At 38.6% G+C, this 21618-nt stretch overlaps 2 protein-coding genes across 2 annotated transcripts; one reads left to right on the top strand and one right to left on the bottom strand.

Moving 5' to 3' along the window:
- On the top strand, positions 1-9876 carry rars2 (arginyl-tRNA synthetase 2, mitochondrial). The gene is made up of 20 exons (XM_084952196.1): positions 1-187; positions 310-383; positions 488-590; positions 885-968; positions 1081-1181; positions 1761-1816; positions 2180-2263; positions 2368-2444; positions 2633-2791; positions 2921-3027; positions 3736-3831; positions 4016-4076; positions 4619-4695; positions 5289-5413; positions 7205-7272; positions 7834-7943; positions 8142-8237; positions 8323-8397; positions 8509-8572; positions 9617-9876. Exons 1-20 carry the CDS (start codon positions 152-154, stop codon positions 9701-9703), a joined length of 1740 nt encoding a protein of 579 aa, XP_084808322.1. The 5' UTR covers positions 1-151; the 3' UTR covers positions 9704-9876.
- slc35a1 (solute carrier family 35 member A1) lies at positions 7994-20868 on the bottom strand. The gene is made up of 8 exons (XM_084952199.1): positions 20671-20868; positions 20263-20443; positions 12581-12740; positions 11954-12106; positions 11731-11797; positions 11336-11512; positions 11116-11250; positions 7994-10535 (listed from the first exon to the last, which is right to left on the bottom strand). Exons 1-8 carry the CDS (start codon positions 20693-20695, stop codon positions 10402-10404), a joined length of 1032 nt encoding a protein of 343 aa, XP_084808325.1. The 5' UTR covers positions 20696-20868; the 3' UTR covers positions 7994-10401.
- Positions 20869-21618: the final 750 nt, after the last annotated feature.

The raw sequence follows: 21618 nt of genomic DNA on the forward strand, positions 1-21618 counted from the left end.
GCGAAGCCTGTGATTGGCCGAGGAAATCGGAAGTAGTAGCAGTAATACGGAAGTGCAGCAGCAATGTGTCAATGTGAAAGCACCCTGCAAGGGTTTTTTTTAATTTATGCATAAAGGTTAAGTTAAGGTTTTGTTCGTGTGTTTAGAAAACATGGCTTGCTTTTTCAGGAGAAAAATCGCGGAGAAGGTAATGCGTCTGGGAGTCTCAGGTTTTCACAAACCTGTATGCTAATGCTATCATGTTTTGACCCTGCAGGGCTGTGATGGAACACTTACAGTGTTTATCTGGTGTTGTGTTTTAATGTCTAGCTGGGTAGAGCGCTGCAGCAGTCAGAGGATGTTTTCATTCCAGCTCTGACAGCAGTTCCAGTCCTGAAGAAACAGTTAAGTCTGTTTGTGTCGCTCACTGCGAACCTGTAGGATGCTATAAGTATGTTTTGTCCTCTCACCTGTTTGTCAGAGACTTAAAAAAAGTTGTGATCCTCAGACAGGGAGCCGATTTTAGGCTTTTAATTGGAACACTGAGAGCCAGTGGGATTTTACCATCCAGTGGAGACGTTCAGGTGCAGACAGAAAACTTGGCCACTCAGGTGAGATTAAACCACCCTTAGACAGTCACCATTCCTCTTCACGTGTAACTCCACCGCATGTATATATTTTTGGTGGTCTTGCAGCTTCATGTGCATCCAAGTTTATCAGTTCCTTTAACCACCGTAACCATGTGTTTATGACAGTTGGACATTGCAAGACATAGTATAATCTGTTCCTACAGATTATACAATTAATCTTCCTCAATTCAATGAGTTCTAGTTTGTGTTTGTCTCATATACATTAGATGAAGCTTTAATTTGTTTTTAGTAGGTAATTCACACTTTATCTTTCAGTTGAAGCAGGACAATGTGGTGGAACACATCTCAGCTGCACGTGGAATTATCAACTTTAAAGTTAATCGCAAGCTTCTTGCTCAGGTTTGAGTTTCCACTCACACAGTGAGAGCTTAAGCAAACAAAACAAAATGAAACAAAAAACTTCCACAGCTTCTGCTGTGATCACAGTCCCTCTCCACTTTATCTGTTCCAGAAATTGTTGGAGTCATTTGGAAATGGGGAGGATGATAAATTCGGGTTAAATAGTGAACTTTTCAATACTCTCACGACAGGAACGACGTTAGTGGAGTACAGGTAAGTTTGTTTTTCAGTTTTATTTATATGGCGATAAATTTAAATGTGGCCCCTTTGTTAAAACGGGGGAAGGATTCTGTATGTCTCCCCCTTATTTTAACATACACCCCCTGACTATGTAATTAGGTACGCCTGTTCAACTGCTCATTAGTGTAAACATCTAATCAGCCAATCACATTACAACAACTTTGTGCATTTAGCCATGTGAACATGGCCAAGGCAACCTATGGAAGTTCAACCTACGTGTAAGAATGAGGCAGCATAATAACGCAGCTTGTCACAAAGCTCAAATTATCTCAAACTGGTCTCTTGAACATGACAGTGAGTTCACTGAAATGCCCTCCACAGTCACTGAACTCAATCTAATAAAGCAGATTTGGGATGTGGTAGAACAACATGGATGTGCAGCTGACAAATCTTTAACAACTCTGTCATGTCATTACTTAAATATGGACCAAACTCCCTGAGGAATTTTATCCAGCGCCTTGTTCTTTTGAATAAGAAAAAGTGGCTAATGTAGCTATTGAGTGTATTCATTTCCACTTAACAGACAGAGTTGATATGTTGATATGCTTACAGCTCTCCAAACATTGCCAAAAAATTCCATGCTGGACACTTGCGGTCCACAATAATTGGTGAGTATAAACTAAACTGATAATAATAATAATAATAATAATAATAGTACAATTATTATTAACTGAAATGCACGTGAGCTACATATTAAATCGAGCCTTACCAATGAACTTATTACTGATTACAGAAATGTGCACAAAAGGGTTTAAAATGATTTTTATTTTGTCATGTTGAGCAACAAGTTTAGTTTTTTTTAACCGTGAGTCCGCAGTTTTACCTTTAATTATCAGGAAATCTTCAAAATATTTATATTGTTAGCTTGAAGAAGAAAATTAAGACCTGATGTGTCATTACTAGATTTTCAAATTCTTAAATATCAAATAGTTTTTCAGCAAGTGTAAAAAAAATATAAACTCTATCTTCAGGTAACTTCATTGCTAACCTTAAACAGTCACTTGGAAATGATGTCATTCGAATGAACTACCTTGGAGACTGGGGGATGCAGTTTGGTGAGTTGGTCAGAAAATTACTCTACAGTGAGGGATTATCTTTTGTTTGTTTGTTTGTTTGTTTATTAAAACATCAAGGACAAGTAACCTGTCTTGGATTTCAGGTTTGCTGGGAGCTGGATTTGGGCAATTTGGAAGTCCGGAAAAATTAAAACAGAATCCCTTACAGCATTTGTTCGAAGTGAGTTTGGATGTTTGGAGAAGGACCCGATAGATGCTCTCTGACTCTCAAATTTATATTTAAGCACTGAATGAGCCTCAGTTGCACGTTTAGAAGATGTTGTTTTAGTGTTATATTCTAAATGCTGTTTAAAAAGGCATTTTTAAACAGCACCAGTGTTTTTTTTTCTTTTTTCTTTTGCTTTGCAGGTTTATGTTCGAGTAAACAAAGAAGCAGAGAACAATGAGGATATGAAACAGGCTGCCAGAGACTTCTTTAGACAGCTGGAGCAGCACGAGAGCCATGTTGTCTCCTTATGGCAGCAGTTCAGAGACATCACAGTGAAGGAGTATCAGGACATTTATGAGGTTAGAAAGCTGCCAGACAGCTTGGTAACAGCTTGAGTCTCTAAAGATAGAAACTTGAAATGAGAAATAAAAATGTTTAACAGTTGACTGCCACGGAGCACGACTGAGATTGATTTAAAATCTCTCCAGCGGTTGGGGGTCCACTTCGACGTTTACAGCGGGGAGTCCTTTCACCAGGATCAGGCCCAGGAGGTGGTGCAGCAGCTGCAGAGCCGGGGCCTGCTGAAGACATCTGAGTATGTGGCGACCTTCAATCGGTAACTGGTGTGTCTAACACCAAGTAAACATGTGCTAAGAGGCCACTGATTAGTCAGAGTTCAGCTTCCCTACAAACAGAATACAAATAGATTTTAACAGATGGGGAAGTTTATTTGCAAAAAGTGTGTCCATCTTTGAAAAACGAGAGCAACGGCTGAACCAAAACAGTTAAGCTGGAAGGCAGAGAGATTAAATTTGAAAGAAAATACAGATTCACATAGTTATCTACCAGTTTATTGCTACATGCCACCCCTTGTATAATAATATTGGTAAAATATTTACCTAAGCCCAGACTTCTCTCACCCCATACACCTTTTCCAGCTCTATCAGATAACCAAAACACTTCAACTGGCTCATTTTACTGTGCAGGAGCCAGTTGAAGTGTTTTTTACAACACACTATGTTGACTTAAAAAAAAGATCAAAGGTCCAGTTTACCCTTTCCTGTACAGGATCACCCGCATCCCAACCTAGAATCAGGCCCAGGGTACCGGCTCAAGGCAGAGCGTTTGGAAGCTACTTGGGTCTGCCCTCCCGTGAACTCACAGGAGGAGTGTAGGGATTCAGTGCTTAGTAGCTTAAAATTAGTAGCTTAAAAATGAAATACAGTAAAATATGCATAGATTCAACAGCTGAGCCTGACCCTATGTCTTCTGGACATAATGATTTTTTTTTTTCTGTTGACAGGAAGGGCACTGGTGTGGTGGACCTTTCCCCCAATAGAGACATGACCAACGTCTGCACAGTGCTCCGCAGCGATGGTACGACTCTCTACATCACCAGGTTAGTTAGCAAGAATTGCGATCGGTACAAAATGGTGAAAGCTTTTAGTCCTCGGGATTTAAGTTTATGTGAGCCCACTGAAATTGTTAGCTGCTTTACTCTGAAAAATCGAGTGCACCTGGTAAATGATGTCTCTCCCTCTGATTTGACGCCATAAGCACTTATTTTGTATTTTCTGTTTTAGAGATATCGCTGCAGCCATTAACCGAAAGGAAAAGTACAGTTTTGATGAGATGATTTATGTGGTAAGCTCTCTTTTTTGCCTGTTGCTTTATGCCAATAACAGACGAGGAATAGACTAACCCTAACCCATGGAGCCCAGTTTATTTTCTGCATTATAATTTTTGTTTTTTGCCATTAATGTTTTGAGCTGAAAACAGAGCAGAAAAATAAACTACTTTCACAACTGGTCATTTAAGTAACTTATAGCCAAGCAATCTTTGTCTAATGTGCTTTTAAAAAAAGCAGAAGAAATGTATTGAGAAATACACCTGGATTTTCGTTTTAATGAAAAATAAATAAATAATAATTTTCTGGTAATTTTCTCAAAACAAGTAGTAAATAATCGAGAAAAGCAACTGGCAGATTAACTGTTTATGGTTAGTCTGTATGATATTCATATTTTGTATTTAATTCAGTATTTAAAACAAAAAACTGAAAAAAGTCTTTATAAGACTTAATATGAAATATTGTATTAGAAACACTAGCAGGACTTTTCTATGGAAGCTTGGAGTTATCTCAAAATTGTAACTCAATAACTTGACATTTCAAATTTTTCTTTTTCTAGACAGATAAAAGTCAAGAGAATCACTTCTCCCAGTTATTCCAGATCTTGCTTGCGATGGGTCACTCTTGGGCAGATGGGTAACGTAGCATTACATAAATTCACCCATAATGCACCGGTTTAATGAAAACTAATTAATGTCAGCTCTTAATAATCTTATTTTTGCACATTATGTTTATGAAAGACTTGAAATTAAAGATGCATTTAAGGCTGGAATGACAGTAAACCTCGGTTCAGTAATTACAGGATTTCCACGGTCTCTCTTGTAATTCAATGAAGATAGATTCAGCATTACTTTACTCCTCCCACCCAAAACAGGCAGCTGTTGTAATTAGAAACAGAATGGAATTCTGCTGTCTCATGATGTCTGTGTGATGGTGCTGGCAACTTTGTGTTGGCCTTAATATTTAAGCCAACTTCAGCCTTCTATTCCACATTTCACTTAAATTTTCTGCCACTTGTAGTTATTGCTTCTTTCTTTTTTTTAAAGTTACACTTAGAAAAAATTAATAGGATACATTTCAATTCAATTCAATTCAATTCAATTTTATTTATATAGCGCCAAATCACAACAAAAGTCGCCTCAAGGCGCTTCATTTGTGAATGTACATGCATATCAAGCATAAAGTGCTTAAAATGAGTGCTTCTAATAGTATTAAATACATGATTTTAGGTGTCGGCACGTGTCCTTTGGTCTGGTGCAGGGCATGAAGACCAGGGTTGGTGAGGTGGTGTTTCTGGAGGACGTGCTGGACGAGGCTCGAGCCAGGATGCTCAACAACATGAGCCAATCAAACAGTAAGCCTGTCACACATTAGGCAGTTATATAACAGTAAAAGAGTAAATAAATACTTATGTGTCCTTTAAGTACTGTTATGTGCCTTTCTCCAAAAGTTGATTCTTTTCATCTGGGCGTAGCGTTTTCAGTGGGAGAAGCGTTTCGTCACTCATTCAAGTGACTTCTTCAGTCTCAGCTGACTGCAGGTTTCCCCAGTCTTATAAACTTGGATGAGTGACGAAACATTTCTCCCACTGAAAACGCTACGCCCAGAAGAATCAACTTTTGGAGATTTACTTACCTGGATGATTGAGAATGCATCAAGACATTATGTGCCTTTAAAAACAAAATCAGCACTTCAGTCCTCAATCGACTGGTGTGCAGTTTTGCTTTTATCTGTAATTGTTGTCAATTGCATTTTGCAACAAGAAGATGGTGCTCTTCTCTAAAATGAGCTTGATTTACATTTTTACGTGATGAGCAGGGATGGGTATTGATAAGATTTTCACGATTCCGATTCCATTTTTGATTCTGTTTAACGATTCGATTCTTTATCGATTCTTTTTTTTTTTTTTTTTTTTTTTTTTAAAAGGAGAACACAAAGGTCGATTAGCTTAGAACTTTGTTTTATATCTTCTCTTTGAACAAGATAGAAATTTAGGAGTAGCATGGCCTTACAAACCCAACAGTGAGATCTTAAGAGATCCTTAAGAGATCCAGCCTGTGGCTCTTCCATGGGGTGTCACAAGGTCCCGGGGGAAAAAAATTGTAAATGTAAAATAATAAAATAAATATTCTTCTGTAGCAATAACAAAGTATAACATAAATTATTCTGTAGCAATTACACAAGAATATCCAGTAGTGTCCCTGCCTACAATTAAACACATTCACTTAGTGAAAATCGGGGCATCTGCTGTGGTAAATGGGTGCAAGCCTTTGACCACAAACTTAGTCACTGCTCGGTGACATTCGTCTATCCTGGCCTGAAAGGAGACGCTACCGCTAGACTGCAGCGAGAACTGCCAGCATCCGAGCCAGCCAGACTCTGTCTGTCTCTCATCATGGTCACCTAAATGCACAGTAATGGCAGGTTTTGTAATGAGGCAGATCGCGCTAACATAATATGCACTGTTAGTTGATTATTTACCTGCCGCATTAACGGGAGAGGACGCGCAAACGTTACCGCTGCTGCTGGGTTGAGATTCACGAGTCCGGAGCGGAATTAAAAACACGACATTGATTTAAGGTCATCGCGTGTTTTGTGAGCAAATGCTTTTGCATATTCGTAGTGTTTCCTCCCTTAAATGAAATATCTACTTTGCAAGTATTGCAAGTTGCCCTGTTGTCATCCGTTCTCGTAAAGTATAACCAAACTTTTGAGCGTTTAAGCCGCTTAGGTGCAGTGTTTCCTGCCAGGTAAATGACGCTCCGCAACGTGGTGACGTCATTCGGGGCGACTGAAATCGATATGGGAATCGTTTGTAAAAATGGCAAACAACTCCAAGGAATTGAAACAGTGGAAACCGGTTTCGATACCCATCCCTAGTCCGAAATCTATCCTCCTGTAAGCAGCTAAGCACATTTTTCTCCCACAATGAACTACACATGCCAAAAAAGGCGATGGTCAGAGTTGAAACTACTTGTAGATGGTTAAGGCCTTTAGAAAAATGCCTCCTTAAAAAAGTACAAAGACTGGTATGTATTGTGACATTATGGAACTGAGACGCATTCACATTCTTCTGTGGGAGTGGCACATGTCAGAACAAGGGCTGTTTTGTTGTGTCACTGACTAAATTTAAATCTTTCCACAGCAACAAAGGAATTGGAAAACCCAGAGGACACTGCAGAGAAAGTAGGAATCAGTGCCCTAATAATCCAGGTCGGTTATTACAAAAGATGTTTAGTATTTTTATTTAAAAATACTGCTAGTATTCAGCAACCAGCAGCTTCATTCATTGATCTGTGTGTGTGATTAATGTTATGATTGGGAGTTTCAGGTCTTTTTAAGTCAGACCGATAACATATTGGCCATTAACTGATATTCTAAGTTTGCTAAATGTTCAAAATTAGTGGTCATAAAGATCTAAAAGACTAATGTAAATCACATATTTGTTAAATAATTAAGACTTTGTTTCAATAGTACAAAAGAAAAGAAACAAGAAAACAAGATTATTACACTGTCAAGTATAATATTCCACCACTGGCTGCTTCATTTCTCGGTCTTAGTGATGATGCGGTGACTCCTTTCAGGAGTTGTAGCATTAAAGCAACATTTATTTATTTTTTTTATTAGTTTCTGGCCTTCATCGGGCCTTTCACAAGCCAAAACCCATCAGTTAAGCAGTAAAGTCCTGTTGATGCATTACCTTTCTCACACCTTTCCTCCTCTCTGTGCACTTTGCAAGTAGGCGTTGACGTGCCTGAAAACTCTGTGTTTCAGGACTTCAAAGGGCCCCTGCAGTCAGACTATAAGTTTGACTGGGACCGGATGCTGCAGGCTCAGGGTGACACTGGTGTCTTCCTTCAGTACACACATGCTCGACTCTGCAGGTCTGAGATTTCTAGTATTGATACGTTTTCATTTTGGATCCTCTATCCAGTAATCTATTCAGTCATTTATTTTGGAAAATGAGAAATAACAGAAACATTTGAAAGACATCACACTTTAGATGCATGTCTGACATCCTTAATTCCAAAAGGTCGACAGGATATTTGTCATGTGATTCACATGTAATCCTGTTATTACAGTTTAAAGCAGACAAACAAAGGTGTAGAGGCAGTTGCCTTCGACCCATCTCTTCTATCTGAGCAGACGTGTACTGCCATCCTACAGCACCTCCTTCGGCAAGCACACTTTCTGAACATCTGTTCATTTGTCAATGTCAATATTTGTTCCACGTTTACAAAACTGTCCCTTCTTTATTTGCAGTTATGACGAGGTATTGTACCAGTCAGCTCAGGATCTGCAACCTAAGCACCTTGTCAACTTCTTGCTGAAGCTGTGGTAAGGAACAGGATGCCAGTCTTGCTACTTGGCAAGCCCTTACAGTCATAAGTTAACATTAGTAGTAAATATGTACAGAGGTGTGTCCTTGCTCTCTTTCGTGTCTTCCAGCCACCTGATTGCTTCAGCACACAGAGAGCTGCCGGTAAAAGGAAGCCCTGAGACTGTTGCACAGGTACAAAGAAAACAGTTAGGCAAACTTCTACCTGTTTCTCCTCTTAAACCTGCCAAAATACTACATTGAACAGCCACAATGGAGCCTTTTAATGCATGGTTCTAGAATTTCTTATGCAACAACCTGTTCTTCTCACACATGAACATGTTAAGAGAAACTGGTTGGTTGGGACATTATCTGAAACTGCCAAATTAGCACAGTCACATGCACCACAAGCTTTAAACTGAGGTGACAGGTTGAGGGGCATTTACTGTCTGATTTGACTGTTTTGGAAATTTTTCAAGATTTTAAAAGGTCTAGAAAATTAATTATTCAATTCAATTTATATAGCGCCAAATCACAACAAAAGTCGCCTCAATTATAGCTACATTCTGCCAAGAATACCCAAGAGATTTATACCAAGAAAATTACATGAAAATGAATAAAAGAAGTGCTTATTAGTGGGGTTCAAAGCAGAAATTTGGACAAAGTTAAAGATGCCTTACCCCTCACGGGACTCTTCTTTGACTAATCAAACATTGTGTTTGCTTGTAGAAAACATTGGTCAGCCAATAGAATTTCTGTTTAATAGTAGGAGCACTGCTTACAGATATCAGCATAATGACAAGATAGATGGTCTTTACTAATATCAGTGGCAGATACTTAGGTTTGTCAGTGCAATTGTAAGCCTGACAAATGTTAAAGTGTAAAAAGCTACCTTATTATCAAGGGATCAACACAGTAGCTTCACATATTTTGTCAGTTTTGGGGTTTTTTAAAAAAAAAAAAAAAATACACACTTAATACCCTTCCTGATGTCTTCTCTCTAGAGTTCAACTCGTTCACATATTTGACTGACAACCAAATGATCCCCATCTTTTGGTAGTCAGTCAAATATGTGAATCACTACATGAGTCTTTAAAATATGCTATACTGATCTCTTTGTTTCCCTGCGAGAACTGATTGTACTTGCAGTCACTGTTAGATCTGTCACTACATATGTAAGGGCATTGCTAACAACAGTTTTGCAACCTGAAAACTGCTTCATTCTCCTCATATCCACAGGCAAGGTTACGACTGTTCAGCGGAGCATGCTCAGTCCTGGCCAACGGGATGAGAATCCTGGGCATCACACCAGTTAACAAAATGTAAAAACTGCATCGGTGTGTGTCAGTGTTCTTTTCAGTGCTGCAACTATTGTTGATTTGTATTCTAAAAACAGAGCCTTATATTGTCAAAATAAAATTATGCTAGTCTGTAGGATTGGGTCTAGTCTGTATTCAGAAAACACTTCTCTGCTAATAAAAGCTGTAAAATTACCTTCATTACGAGACAACACTGAAGTGATTTAAAAAAAAAAAAAAAAAATTAGAAAACAAGAGGGGGGGGGGGAGATTATGCATGCAGTCTGTGATTTGGGCACATTCAGAGTAAGGACTAAGTGATTTGGAGTTAAGTCACTCGTACTGCACAGTTTAAAGACCAATTATTAACACTGGATTATTAAATAAAATAAAAAGACAATATAATAATAAACTTCTTATGCTACTTATTGTGGCTGAAGATTGGATTCCAATTCCAAGAATTCACTGGTTAGGGTATAGATTCACGAGCTTACTGGTAGCTAGCTTTAAGCAGTTTCCAAAAAAAACTACAAAAAACCCAAACTCCCTCACCCCCTTTTTATAAAAACAAAAAAAACACACTAAGATTCTTCAAAGTATTCAGAGACTCAGTTCACGGTTCCATCTGATGACGTCGACACAAAGCAGATCCAACTTTAACCTCAAATGAGGAAAGGCTTCCTCCATCCTGGTCCAGCATAGAAATGTCTGATGTCAGTCAGCACCTCACACAGAAATTAGTTTCTGTTTGTCTTCTAAATTTGTATCCTTCCGGGTTAATCTGGATGTGTCTTGCTTTGGAAGTCCATACAGGTATATGGAAATGCAGACAAGGAATGCTCCAGAGGCAAACGTCATAGCTGCACAGGAGGGTAAAAAAGCAAAATGACATTTCCATTATTAAAAAAAAATTAAAAAGGAAGATTAATGGTTTTAATGAAAGCCGGTGTATACCAAATCATTTCATATAAAAACATAGTCAAACCTTCTGTTAGTTTCAAAATGGAAAGAAAACATGCTAGGAGGCTGAAAGGTAGCACTGACTGTTGCCAATATTTTTAATTATGTGAATCTAAGCTGCTGTGCCCAGTGTTTTAAGCTGTTAATGTCAATAATAGAGTATAATTGAGGCTTTAAGCTACTTTTCAAAACTTTTCTAGAAAGTTACAGGAGACTCTTACTTAATGAATTGCAAAGTGTTACTGGATGTTTTACACAGATAATCGTGTTGCTTCGTCCCTCTTTTTTGACCATTAGTAAAGATTTGTGTTTATATATTTAATATCTGATTCCAAGAGTGATCTACTCTATATTTGATCCACTACTTTATCAAGTAGTAGAGAGGTTTACAGTTCAAATAAAAGAACAAAAATCACGAGCCACAATATACTCTTACTTAATGAATTGGCTGGATTCAAACTGTGGTTATGAGAAACTTACTTATTTGTAGTCCAAACAAGATTACAGATGCCACCATTGAGAGGACAATTGCAGCTGCAGCAGAAAAGCCTTTCATGATGTTATCTGTGTACTTCACTACCACTGATGTGTACAGGCCACCTACACTGGCCAGGACTGAAAGCACAAGCAGAGCAGAGTCAGACAAAAGGTACAAGGAAAGTAAAAGAAAGGTACTTCTTCCTCAAGATGTCCTACTTACATACTACAAAGAACACCCAAGGTGTGTAACCAAAGAAGAATCCTTTCTCCATGACCCCCTCTCCATCAGTCATGTAAACACCGATCAAGGTGATCACTATGCCGGACAGGTACATCTGAATGTTTCTCACCCACAGGGATGTCTCTGAGCTCTTCAACACTTTCTCAAAGTACACACCTTAAAGTAAATACCAGACTGTCAGATTCAAAGGTTCAAAATACAGCAGCAGTAAAAGTAAAATCCATCTACTTTAGAGAAAATATCATCTTATCAGTTTCAGGCATGTGTACAGATCGTGGGTTTTGTTGGCGTTTTCTTAGTTGCCAAACGTATTTCTGGATTTTACTTGACAGTTAAGCCAATACTGAAAGTCAAATCATCAGCACTGGTCTTACCTGCAAAACCAGAGCAAAGGACAGCAACTGCAATGGCAATGAACCCAATAACAGGATTCTGTTCAATCTGTGAAAAAAGGATCAATAATGAACTACAGAACAGATGATACAGCTTGTAGATTAAAGAGATTTTTAAAATGAATGTTAATTTACTGCTAGTGGTATCACAGGAAATTAAGAGTGGTTTACTGAGTAACCAGGATGGTGTAACATGCTGCCCCACCTGAACTTTAGTGGCCTCCGCAGGTTTCCACTGAACCAGTGTAACGCCTCCACAGAGCATAAAGACGGAAAACCATTGCAGCCGGTTGAGAGAGCGGTTCAGCATGAGCACTGTACACAAGGCTGTGCACGGGATCTTCAGCTGATAGGTGACCTAAAAAGGATTTTGAACTAAATATTATAACTTCACACATAGATGTAGAATTAGTTTCCCTAAATATGTTGTACACTATTAGCATTTCAGCCTGAAAAGCAAAAGCCAAGTGATCTTAAATTCACTGCCTACAAATCTCTCTCAAAAATGTGTCAAAAATGCAATTTACTGAACGCTTTCTGAGGTATAAACTGCACATAAACTGAGCTTCATTTTGTCACAAATACTTGTGCAACAAACCCTTTGACTATAAGGGGAAAGTCCCACTTGACATAAGGAGGATATCAAACTTCTTGAATCCAAAATATACCAAGTACTTAAAAAATATAAAACAAAAAGGAAACTTTATCAAGCAGTTATCTATAGAATTTAGTTGCTACTGATATAATTAAATGCGTGTAACAAGACCTGTGTAAATGATGACGTGGACTGTCTCCACAAGAGCCACACGTCAAACCCAGATTCACATAATACCTGATAAACTGCTACATCCAGATTACTCAGGGCGATGAAAGCCATATTATTCTGAACTGCATACACCACCGAAGGCACGCTGAGTTTTAGCAGTTCTTTAGGGCTGCAGAAGATGTGTTCCTGTATGGTGGCTTTTAGTTTGATGAGACTTGCCGTTTCCCTGGGAGAGGAAACGTGAAAAACAACAGATGAATGGACGAAGAAGAAATATAAATGGCACTGATGCCATTTTTTGGTAAATAATCAAACCATTGTTATTTGTATGTTCTGCATGACATGATGAATAAACATGATACGTTTGTTTTATCTGAGGGGTTTATTCATGAAACAAGATTAACAAGTCTCTTAGTGTGTCGTGAAGGTGTGTCTCTATTTGTGTGGCTACAATGGCACGGCAACTTATGACAAAGACAATCTGCAGTTAGATTCAGACTGGAAATGGCACATTTTCTTTTCAGAATCACCTCTAATTACTCTTTGGAATTTCTCTTGAAGAAATCCAGTTTATACGTAATAAGTTGCTGTGGTGCATTTTATTGGCACTAACTGTGCTACAGTGCTGGAATTGCAGCTTATAGAAGACAGATTAGAAGACAGATCAGTTTATTTGTAGTGCAAATTACTTGCACTCTCATTTGGACAAAAGCTAATATAATTTCCATATTACTGTCAGGTTGCAGCACAATACAGTTTTACCTTTATATTTTTATAGCCTTTTTAAAAATAAATCTCAATATTGTGTTTCTCTGACAAATTCTGACTGACATTGATCTATTTTGTGTGGAAAAAGTTAGGTATAGAAAAAGAAAATGAAGCAAAGACCATTAATAACCACTCTGCTTCTCTTTGACTGGTTTTGTTGAGCCAGCTAACCCAAAGAAAGTCTGGATATGCTGAACCTGAGCTCTGTAAATAAAGTTACAGATTGAACTACAATGTGTCTAAATATGTTTTTCTATTATTAAACTCTTCTTTGCTGTCTCTTTACAACTTGTCACTTGTGAGAAATTTCTGCTCTTCTTTTTCTTGGCAGCCTTTAGTTTATTATTTGGCATCAATCTGACAAAATGAAATGAAAATTATAAAGGCAAAATACTGGGCTTAAATGAGCTGAAAAGGTACAAGTTTAAAGGAAATGTTATACACCAAACTATAAATCGATTTACTCGGAAAATGAGTGGCAAAGCAGATTATCTTTAGGTAAAAGCACATACATATTCTTAATGAAGCTAAGCATCATCTATTATAGCTTCAATTTTAATTATCTCTGGGATGTTAAAAGGTTTATTTAAAGTTTGCTAGCTCTGCCCTAACATAAGGTTTTGAAAAAATGTTTATTTTTAAAACTAAGATCTATAGCCCTTAGATTTAAATTAAGGACTCTTTGAAGTATCATCTCTCTCTTGCTTATATTGTGTCTCTTATTCTGATAATAGATTTCTTGGGCTATTGTCCACTTTTAGGGAGTACTAGACAAAATCTATTGGCTTATTTATCAAATGAAATTTCAATCTAGGCAACCTTAATTTATTAATATAAAGATTTATAGGAGAAACGCACACTTGCTGATTACTTTATTAGGTAATTAAACTGCTTGGCAACAAGTGCATTTGGAAACCACAACCACGCAAATCTACTCATCTTTAAACTGAGGAATGTTGATTTACTTGACTCTCAACATGGCATGGTGGTTGGTGCCAGATGGGCTAGTCTGAGTATTTCATCTGAAGGGATTTTCATGCACAATTATCTCTTGTATTTACAGAGAATGCCTCAAAAAAGAAAAAAAAATATCAGCGAAAATGTCTTGTTTGAAGTCACATGTCAGAGAAAAATGTCCAGACTGCCTCAAGCTTATAGGAAAGAGACATTAACTTAAATACCCATTCATTAGAGCCAAAGTTTGGAAAAAGTGTCTCTGAACACACAAGATTTTAAACCTCGAAGCGCGTGCGCACACACGTACACACACAAGGAAAAATGTTTCCTGTTATGAATCTGAGAGAGCCAGAATTTGGCATAAACAACATGAAAGCCTGGATATATCCTGCTTAGACTGAGGGTATTGGACATTGGGCCCCTTAGCATCAGCACAGCCTACCTGAACGTTATTGCCAACCGTGTCCACTACGTTATAACCACACTGTACACTAGTGATGTGCGATACCACTGATTTCCTTTCCGATCCGATACCAAGTAATATTCAGGGTGGTATCGACGATACTGATCCGATACCGATACTTTGTACAAAAACTTATTTTATTTATTGTATCTCAGATTATAGCATCATAATGATTACAGGACATCAGAGTACTTGTTTCCAACAATGATGGCAGCTGCTTAGTTTTAATATTACTCTTATTTCTCTTTCTGGGTCGCACAAAAACTTTTAACATATTTTCAGGTGAGAATGTAGCCGTGTAAACTTCAAATATCTGAGCCGATCGACCAAGGGCGTAGATTTGGCATGGACGGGGGGGGACATGTCCCCACCAATATCCAGCGATTATTGAATTGTCCCCACCACTAATTTGATCTCTTCGAGCAAAGAAAAACAAACCCAATAGTAAGAGAAAAACGATCTGTCAGCGTCTCATTCAGCGAGCGGTGCAGAAAGAGTTGAATTATGTTCTCTACTGGAGTCCTACCTCATGTGACAAATATGGCCAATGTGATTGGCTGAGCCTTTCAGGGAGCTCTGTTTAGTTTCAGCAGCGGCAAACCTGCGCTGCGAGGAGGATGGCAGCAAAACGGAAGAACCTGGATATAAGAAACTGTTTTTCAAAGAAACCTGTAAGTCACTTAAAGTCAAGTTCTCTCATATAATGTGTCCCTCACAATAACGTTACAGGCTATGCTAGGACATGCATGCCAACACTCCCGATTTTTCCAGGGAATCCCGAATTTCAGTGCCCCTCCCGAAAATCTCCTGGGGCGACCATTCTCCCCCCAATTTCTCCCGATTTTCCACCCGGACAACAGAACTGAAAACCATATCCCAGACTGGCCCAGCCAATTCCAGTTTCCAACAATGGCCACTATTACTGCAGCTACTTAGTTTTAATATTACTCTTATTACTCTTTCTGGGTCGCAAAATAAACTTTTAACACATTTTCAGGCGAGAATGTAGCTGTGTAAACGTCAAATAACTTAAACATGTTATTGTTTGACCTTTTTCAGTGCTTTAGTTGTGTTTTATTTGTTGGTGAGTAAATCGGTTTGGCTGAGATTAAAGTTATTAGATTAAATTTGATTAAATAAAACTTTATTAATCCCTCGGGATGATTCCTCCGGGTTCTCAAACAGCAGTTTATTCGACCATCTAAGCCAGCGTCCGGTTATATTTTAGACAGCAAGGAGCAGACGGCAGGTGACGTAATTCTGAAGGCTAGACGGTCCAATTTCACAGTCGCTCATTTCCGGTCTACCCGGCTTTCGGAGGACCCGGCCCACTTAGACCACAAAGGCCGGGTCCTCAGGTGGACGCAGCCTCTGAATTTGGACACCCCCCGGCCTGTTTCCGGTCGGACAATAATAACGGTGACATTTAACTTATTTTATCCGATAAATAAACACTGTAAAATTCAAGTTTTTTTTTTTTAATGTATGTATGTACGTACACACACACACACACATATACATATACACATATATATATATATATATATATATATATATATATATATATACACATATACACATATACATATACATATATACATACATATATATATATATACATATATACATACACATATATATATACATATACATATATACATACACATACACATATATACATACACATACACATATATATATATATATGCTTTTAAACCATTTAAAGTTACAATTCATAGTTTTATATGTGAATTATATAATGTTAAGTTACTATTAAACAAATGACTGACTAAGTATTTTATACTTTAGTTTACTTCAACCATATTCCATATAAATCAGATATCATACAAAAATAAAAATAGCTTAAAATACAGTCACAACAATAAAAGAATATGACTTTAAAGACTTAACAACATTACTTCAGCTATAGTACACCAACATCTCTTATAGCCTCTTAAGCCTGAAGGAAAAAAGAAGGAACACACACATGTAAAGGAAGCACTCGAAACGTGCTGCTATCCTAAATGGGCGTTCTTAAAGTCAGCAAAGAGGCACAGAAAAGAAGACCAGACACCAGCGAGGGAGGATAAGAAGGACAGACGCAACAACATTGTCATCCCCTATGTAGCCGGTGTATCAGAAAAACTTAGGAGAGTTTTCTCCAAGCATGACATCCCGGTGCATTTCAGACCCAGCAACACGCTCAGACAAAAACTGGTTCACCCGAAAGACAAAACGCCAAAACACAGACTTAACAATGTGGTGTATGCTGTACAGTGCAGCGAGGAATGCCCAGACCTCTACATTGGAGAGACCAAACAGCCACTTCACAAGCGCATGGCACAACACAGAAGAGCCACCTCCACAGGACAAGACTCAGCAGTCCATCTGCATCTTAAGGATAAAGGACACTCTTTCGAGGATGCCAATGTTCACATTTTGGACAGAGAGGACAGATGGTTTGAAAGAGGAGTGAAAGAAGCCATCTATGTCCACTGTGAGCGACCATCTTTGAACAGAGGCGGGGGTTTACGACACCAACTCTCTGCCATCTATAATCCAGTTTTGAGATCCCTTCCCAGACGCCTTAACGCCCACTCACATCCTGGGCCATCTGACCTCAGGAATTCGCATGATAAGGTGGGGCCAGGTTTCACAATGAACACACCCGAAACTCTGGCTGATTGGGACCCACACCCAGTTTCACACCTTGGCTCAGGCGATTAGAGGATCATCAGGGGGTCCTTTTGTCCCTCTGTGGGGGGATACTCCCACTAGGTTTATATCTGGGACTCTCCACCATTTGACCTTAGAACTGAAGAAGCTTCTCGGATGAGAGGTGAAACGTCTTCAAGTAACTTAAAGAAGTCCAGACGCTTTTCTTTGCAAGCTCCTTTGACTACGATGACCTGGATGACTGAGAACCTTCACAGACAACATCTCTTATACATTAGCACTAAGGGAACACTGAATGACCTGGTGGTTTTTGTCCATAAAACTACTCATCTAAGATTACCACAAAGTAACAGATCTCTTAGCAAAATTATGCAACATTTTAGGCACTACTGCCCCGATCAAATCAGTGAGCTGGGATGTTTTACTCTAAACATGAACTACTGTTACAGCAACAGACATGGACTACTGGTGTCCCACACAACAACTCAATGTCCACTATGTGAAGCAGCCAAACACATGCCTTCTCCTCTCATTAAGTGAGATAAACTGCTGGCATATTTGTTTTACATCTATAACGTCCAGTCTCTCCTGGTGGACATGGCAACACGTTATTCATGGTTACATACAATTTTAGACTGATGTGGGCCAAAGCCTAAAACGATGTGCCGGGAGTTTGCTGTTCTCCCCGGTTCAGATATTTGAAGTTTGCACAGCTACATTCTCGCCTGAAAATTTTTTAAAAGTTTATTTTGCAACCCAGAAAGAGTAATAAGAGGGGCACTGAAACTCGGGATTGTCCGAGAAAAAACGGGAGGGTTGGCATGTATTGCCTTGCATAGCCTGTAACGTTATTATGATGGACAGATTTTATGAGTGAACTTGACTTTAAGTGACTTACAGGTTTCTTTGAAAAATACTTTCTTATATCCAGGTTCTTTTTGCTGCCATCCTCCTCTCCTCCTTGCAGGTCCTCGCAGCGCAGGTTTGCCGCTGCTAAAACTAAACAGAGCTCCCTGAAAGGCACTGCCAATCACATTGGCCATATTTGTCACATGAGGTAGGACTCCAGTAGAGAACGTAATTCAACTCTTTCTGCACCGCTGGGTGAATGAGACGTTGACAGATCGGTTTTTTTTTATTTCTATCGGTTTTGTTTTTCTTTACTCGAAGAGATCAAATTATTGGTGGGGACAATTCAATAATCGCTGGATATTGGTGGGGACATGTCCCTTCCGTCCATGCCAAATCTACGCCCTTGCGCTCAATCATTGTTGTGAGTGCGCACGCCAAGGGGCTGCGAGACAGGCAGCCTATTTCGCAAATGACTATGAAAGGCGGAAGAGGAAGTAGTTCCTTTGAATGTAGACAATCCGAATGTTATAGTTTCTTTCCACTGTGTTCCTGTTAATGATCAGTGTTGGTCAAGTTACTTGAAAAAAGTAATCAGTAACTAATTACCGATTACTTCCCCAAAAAAGTAATCTCGTTACTTTACTGATTACTTATTTTCAAAAGTAATTAATTACTTAGTTACTTTTTAAAAACAATTTACAACCTGAATAGGTGATAAAGCGATAGATCTTTCAGCTCAATTCTACTTTTTCTGCATAATCCATCATACAAAATGTAATCAAATGGAAAAGTCCCTTTTTAAAACTTTGTTTTATTAGTTTTAATCTTTTAACTTTATGCATCAAGCAAAAATTTAATTATATGCAACATTCTCTGACTGGAAGAAATTTGTTTAATATTTAAACCTATTTTCTGCACATTCCAGCACATAAAATATATTTTTTTTGTGTTTACACTCAGTCTTTCAAATAGATGCAAGTAAAACACAGCAGAAAATAAATAACATCAAAGACTAGCGGTCCTGTTGCTCTATTTTCACCTGTAAAGCAGGAGAAGCATAGGCGGAGGTTTGCCCTGGTGCAGGTGTGCCGCGGCGGTCAGTTGAAGAATCCGCGAGTTTCTCAGCGCACTCGGTGCTTGCTTGGAAGTTTAGGGTTTTTTTTCGCTGTAAAGAGAAGTTTTCTTCCCACGCACAACGGACACTAATGTTTTTGTCACTTTTTATGGAATCAAACTCAAAATAAGGTCAGTACTTCCACGCTTTAAACGCTGCACGCTCATACTCTCTCCTGCATTCGATATATGATCCATTGTTGATCTGCACACAGCTGTTGTCACAAACGTCGCACTTGCTTACGTCACTGTCATGAGACATTCTGGCAAAAAAAAAAATCACGGTTTTAGTAACGCAGTAACGCGGCGTTCCTACGGGAAAGTAACGGTAATCTAATTACCGTTTTTGCAATAGTAATCCCTTACTTTACTCGTTACCTGAAAAAGTAATCAGATTACAGTAACGCGTCTGTTAATGATAAACTACAAATTTACCCTAAATTACTAAAATATCGATATTTTAATGTGAGACTCGATTCTAGAACATAAATGATTGGTATCGGAGGAATCGATATCTCAGGATCGATCCGCACATCACTACTGTACACATCTTCTGAAAGTTGCTTCCAACAGCATGTCATAAAGCTCAAATCGTCTCAAACGGAATTCTTGAGCATGACAATGAACTCACTGCAATTAAATGACCTCCACAGTCACCGGCTTTCAATCCAATAGAGCAACTTTGAAATGTGATGTGCAGCCGAAAAATCTGCAGCAACTGCGTGATCCTATCATGTCAACACGGACTAAAATGTCCGAGGTATGTTTCCAGTAACTTGTTGAATCAATGCCGTGAACAATAAAGACGGTTCTGAAGGGGAGTCCAAACCAGTATTGGCCAGTCATGTGGGTTTCTTAATTCCATACCTTACATTCTGTGGTCACGAAGGAAATAGCGGGTAGCGCCTCAAACACTTACTTTGTGAGCATCCCCAAGCTCAGCACTAACTTAATGACCTCGGCGATGCACACTGCAGTTGTGGAGAAATAAAGCTCCTCTGTTGAAATGGTCCTGGTGTACCGCAGTGCCACTGTGTAGGTCGCTGCCACCAGTGTCATCACCGTGAGACAGTACACTTTGAAGATCACGCTCACATTTTCTGAGGAGAGAAAGGGGAGAAAATGTTAGCTACCGCTCGTAGCACAAAATGGTATAAAGCTACATTAGCGACCGCTTTAATAATTACTTTATGAGCAGAAACGACGCGGTTATGACAGTTTACCTGTAAACTGTTCGGTTTTGCATTTTAATGTTTTTGTCGCTCTAACGGGGTCTTACAGCTAACATTAACCAGTTGTGCTAGCTTGTGTTAACAAGTAAACTCACCGTTGGCCATAGTTGCTCCGTTCATCTACCGTCCGAGTGAATGGAGAAGTAATAATACCGTTTATGTTACATGTCATCAAAACAATGCGTATTGCAAGCATGCAGTCAATAGGGGAATGCCGCTCGCCCTGCAGCACGTGAAACCCGTTTTCTTTTATATTCCCAGCTCCTGTGTGTCGTCATTCGTTCCGTATTACCCAGAATGCAGCGTAAGTCGAGTTTACAAATGGTGCGTTTGTTTTCTACACATTGACGTCAAACTGTTAAACACAAACCATAACAATATTGCGCAATAGAATAAAGACAATTGCTCAATAAGGTAAAAATGATTGAAAACAATGAGTATTATTAAAAAGAACATAAATAAATAAATAAATAAAAGAGCATCACGTGACCCCCATTATTGAGCAAGTGTTATTTTTCTTTTGCTTTTTTATAAGTTTTTCAAGCTTCAGGATTAGTTCTCTAGACTTCCTGAGGTACATTAAACGCTCTTCCTTGCCCTTTGTTCTTTATTCCGTAAAGATCCCCTAGAAGTGCCTAAAGATACAGTTTAAAAAAATATTTATTTCCTGTTATGCGTAGACGTAACACTGGTTCATCTACTTGAATAGTTCATAGATTAGTGTTACAAACTTTGGAAAGCCTTTCAGAAAGCCTGGAGAACTATTGCTCAAGAGCACTTTACAAGGTTTCGCTTTCGATGTCAAAACTGAGCTGATAGTCTACAAAGCAAAAAATAATCTAGGATTTTTCTGTTTTATAAATGCGGTGGCATAGGGGTTAACAGGTAACCAGTTTAGGAAAATATACTTTGGTCATGACAGTAAATATACTTCATTTTACTGTGTGGCAGATATAAATATACAATATCATTAACATTTGCCAAATAAGAATTTATAATGCACATCATTAAATTTGAGGAGGAGTCATTTCAAGTAAGTATGC

The sequence above is a fragment of the Perissodus microlepis genome, chromosome 15, assembly GCF_051167445.1.
Source record: "Perissodus microlepis isolate ML-2025 ecotype Zambia chromosome 15, ASM5116744v1, whole genome shotgun sequence".
Taxonomy (NCBI): Eukaryota; Metazoa; Chordata; class Actinopteri; order Cichliformes; family Cichlidae; genus Perissodus; species Perissodus microlepis.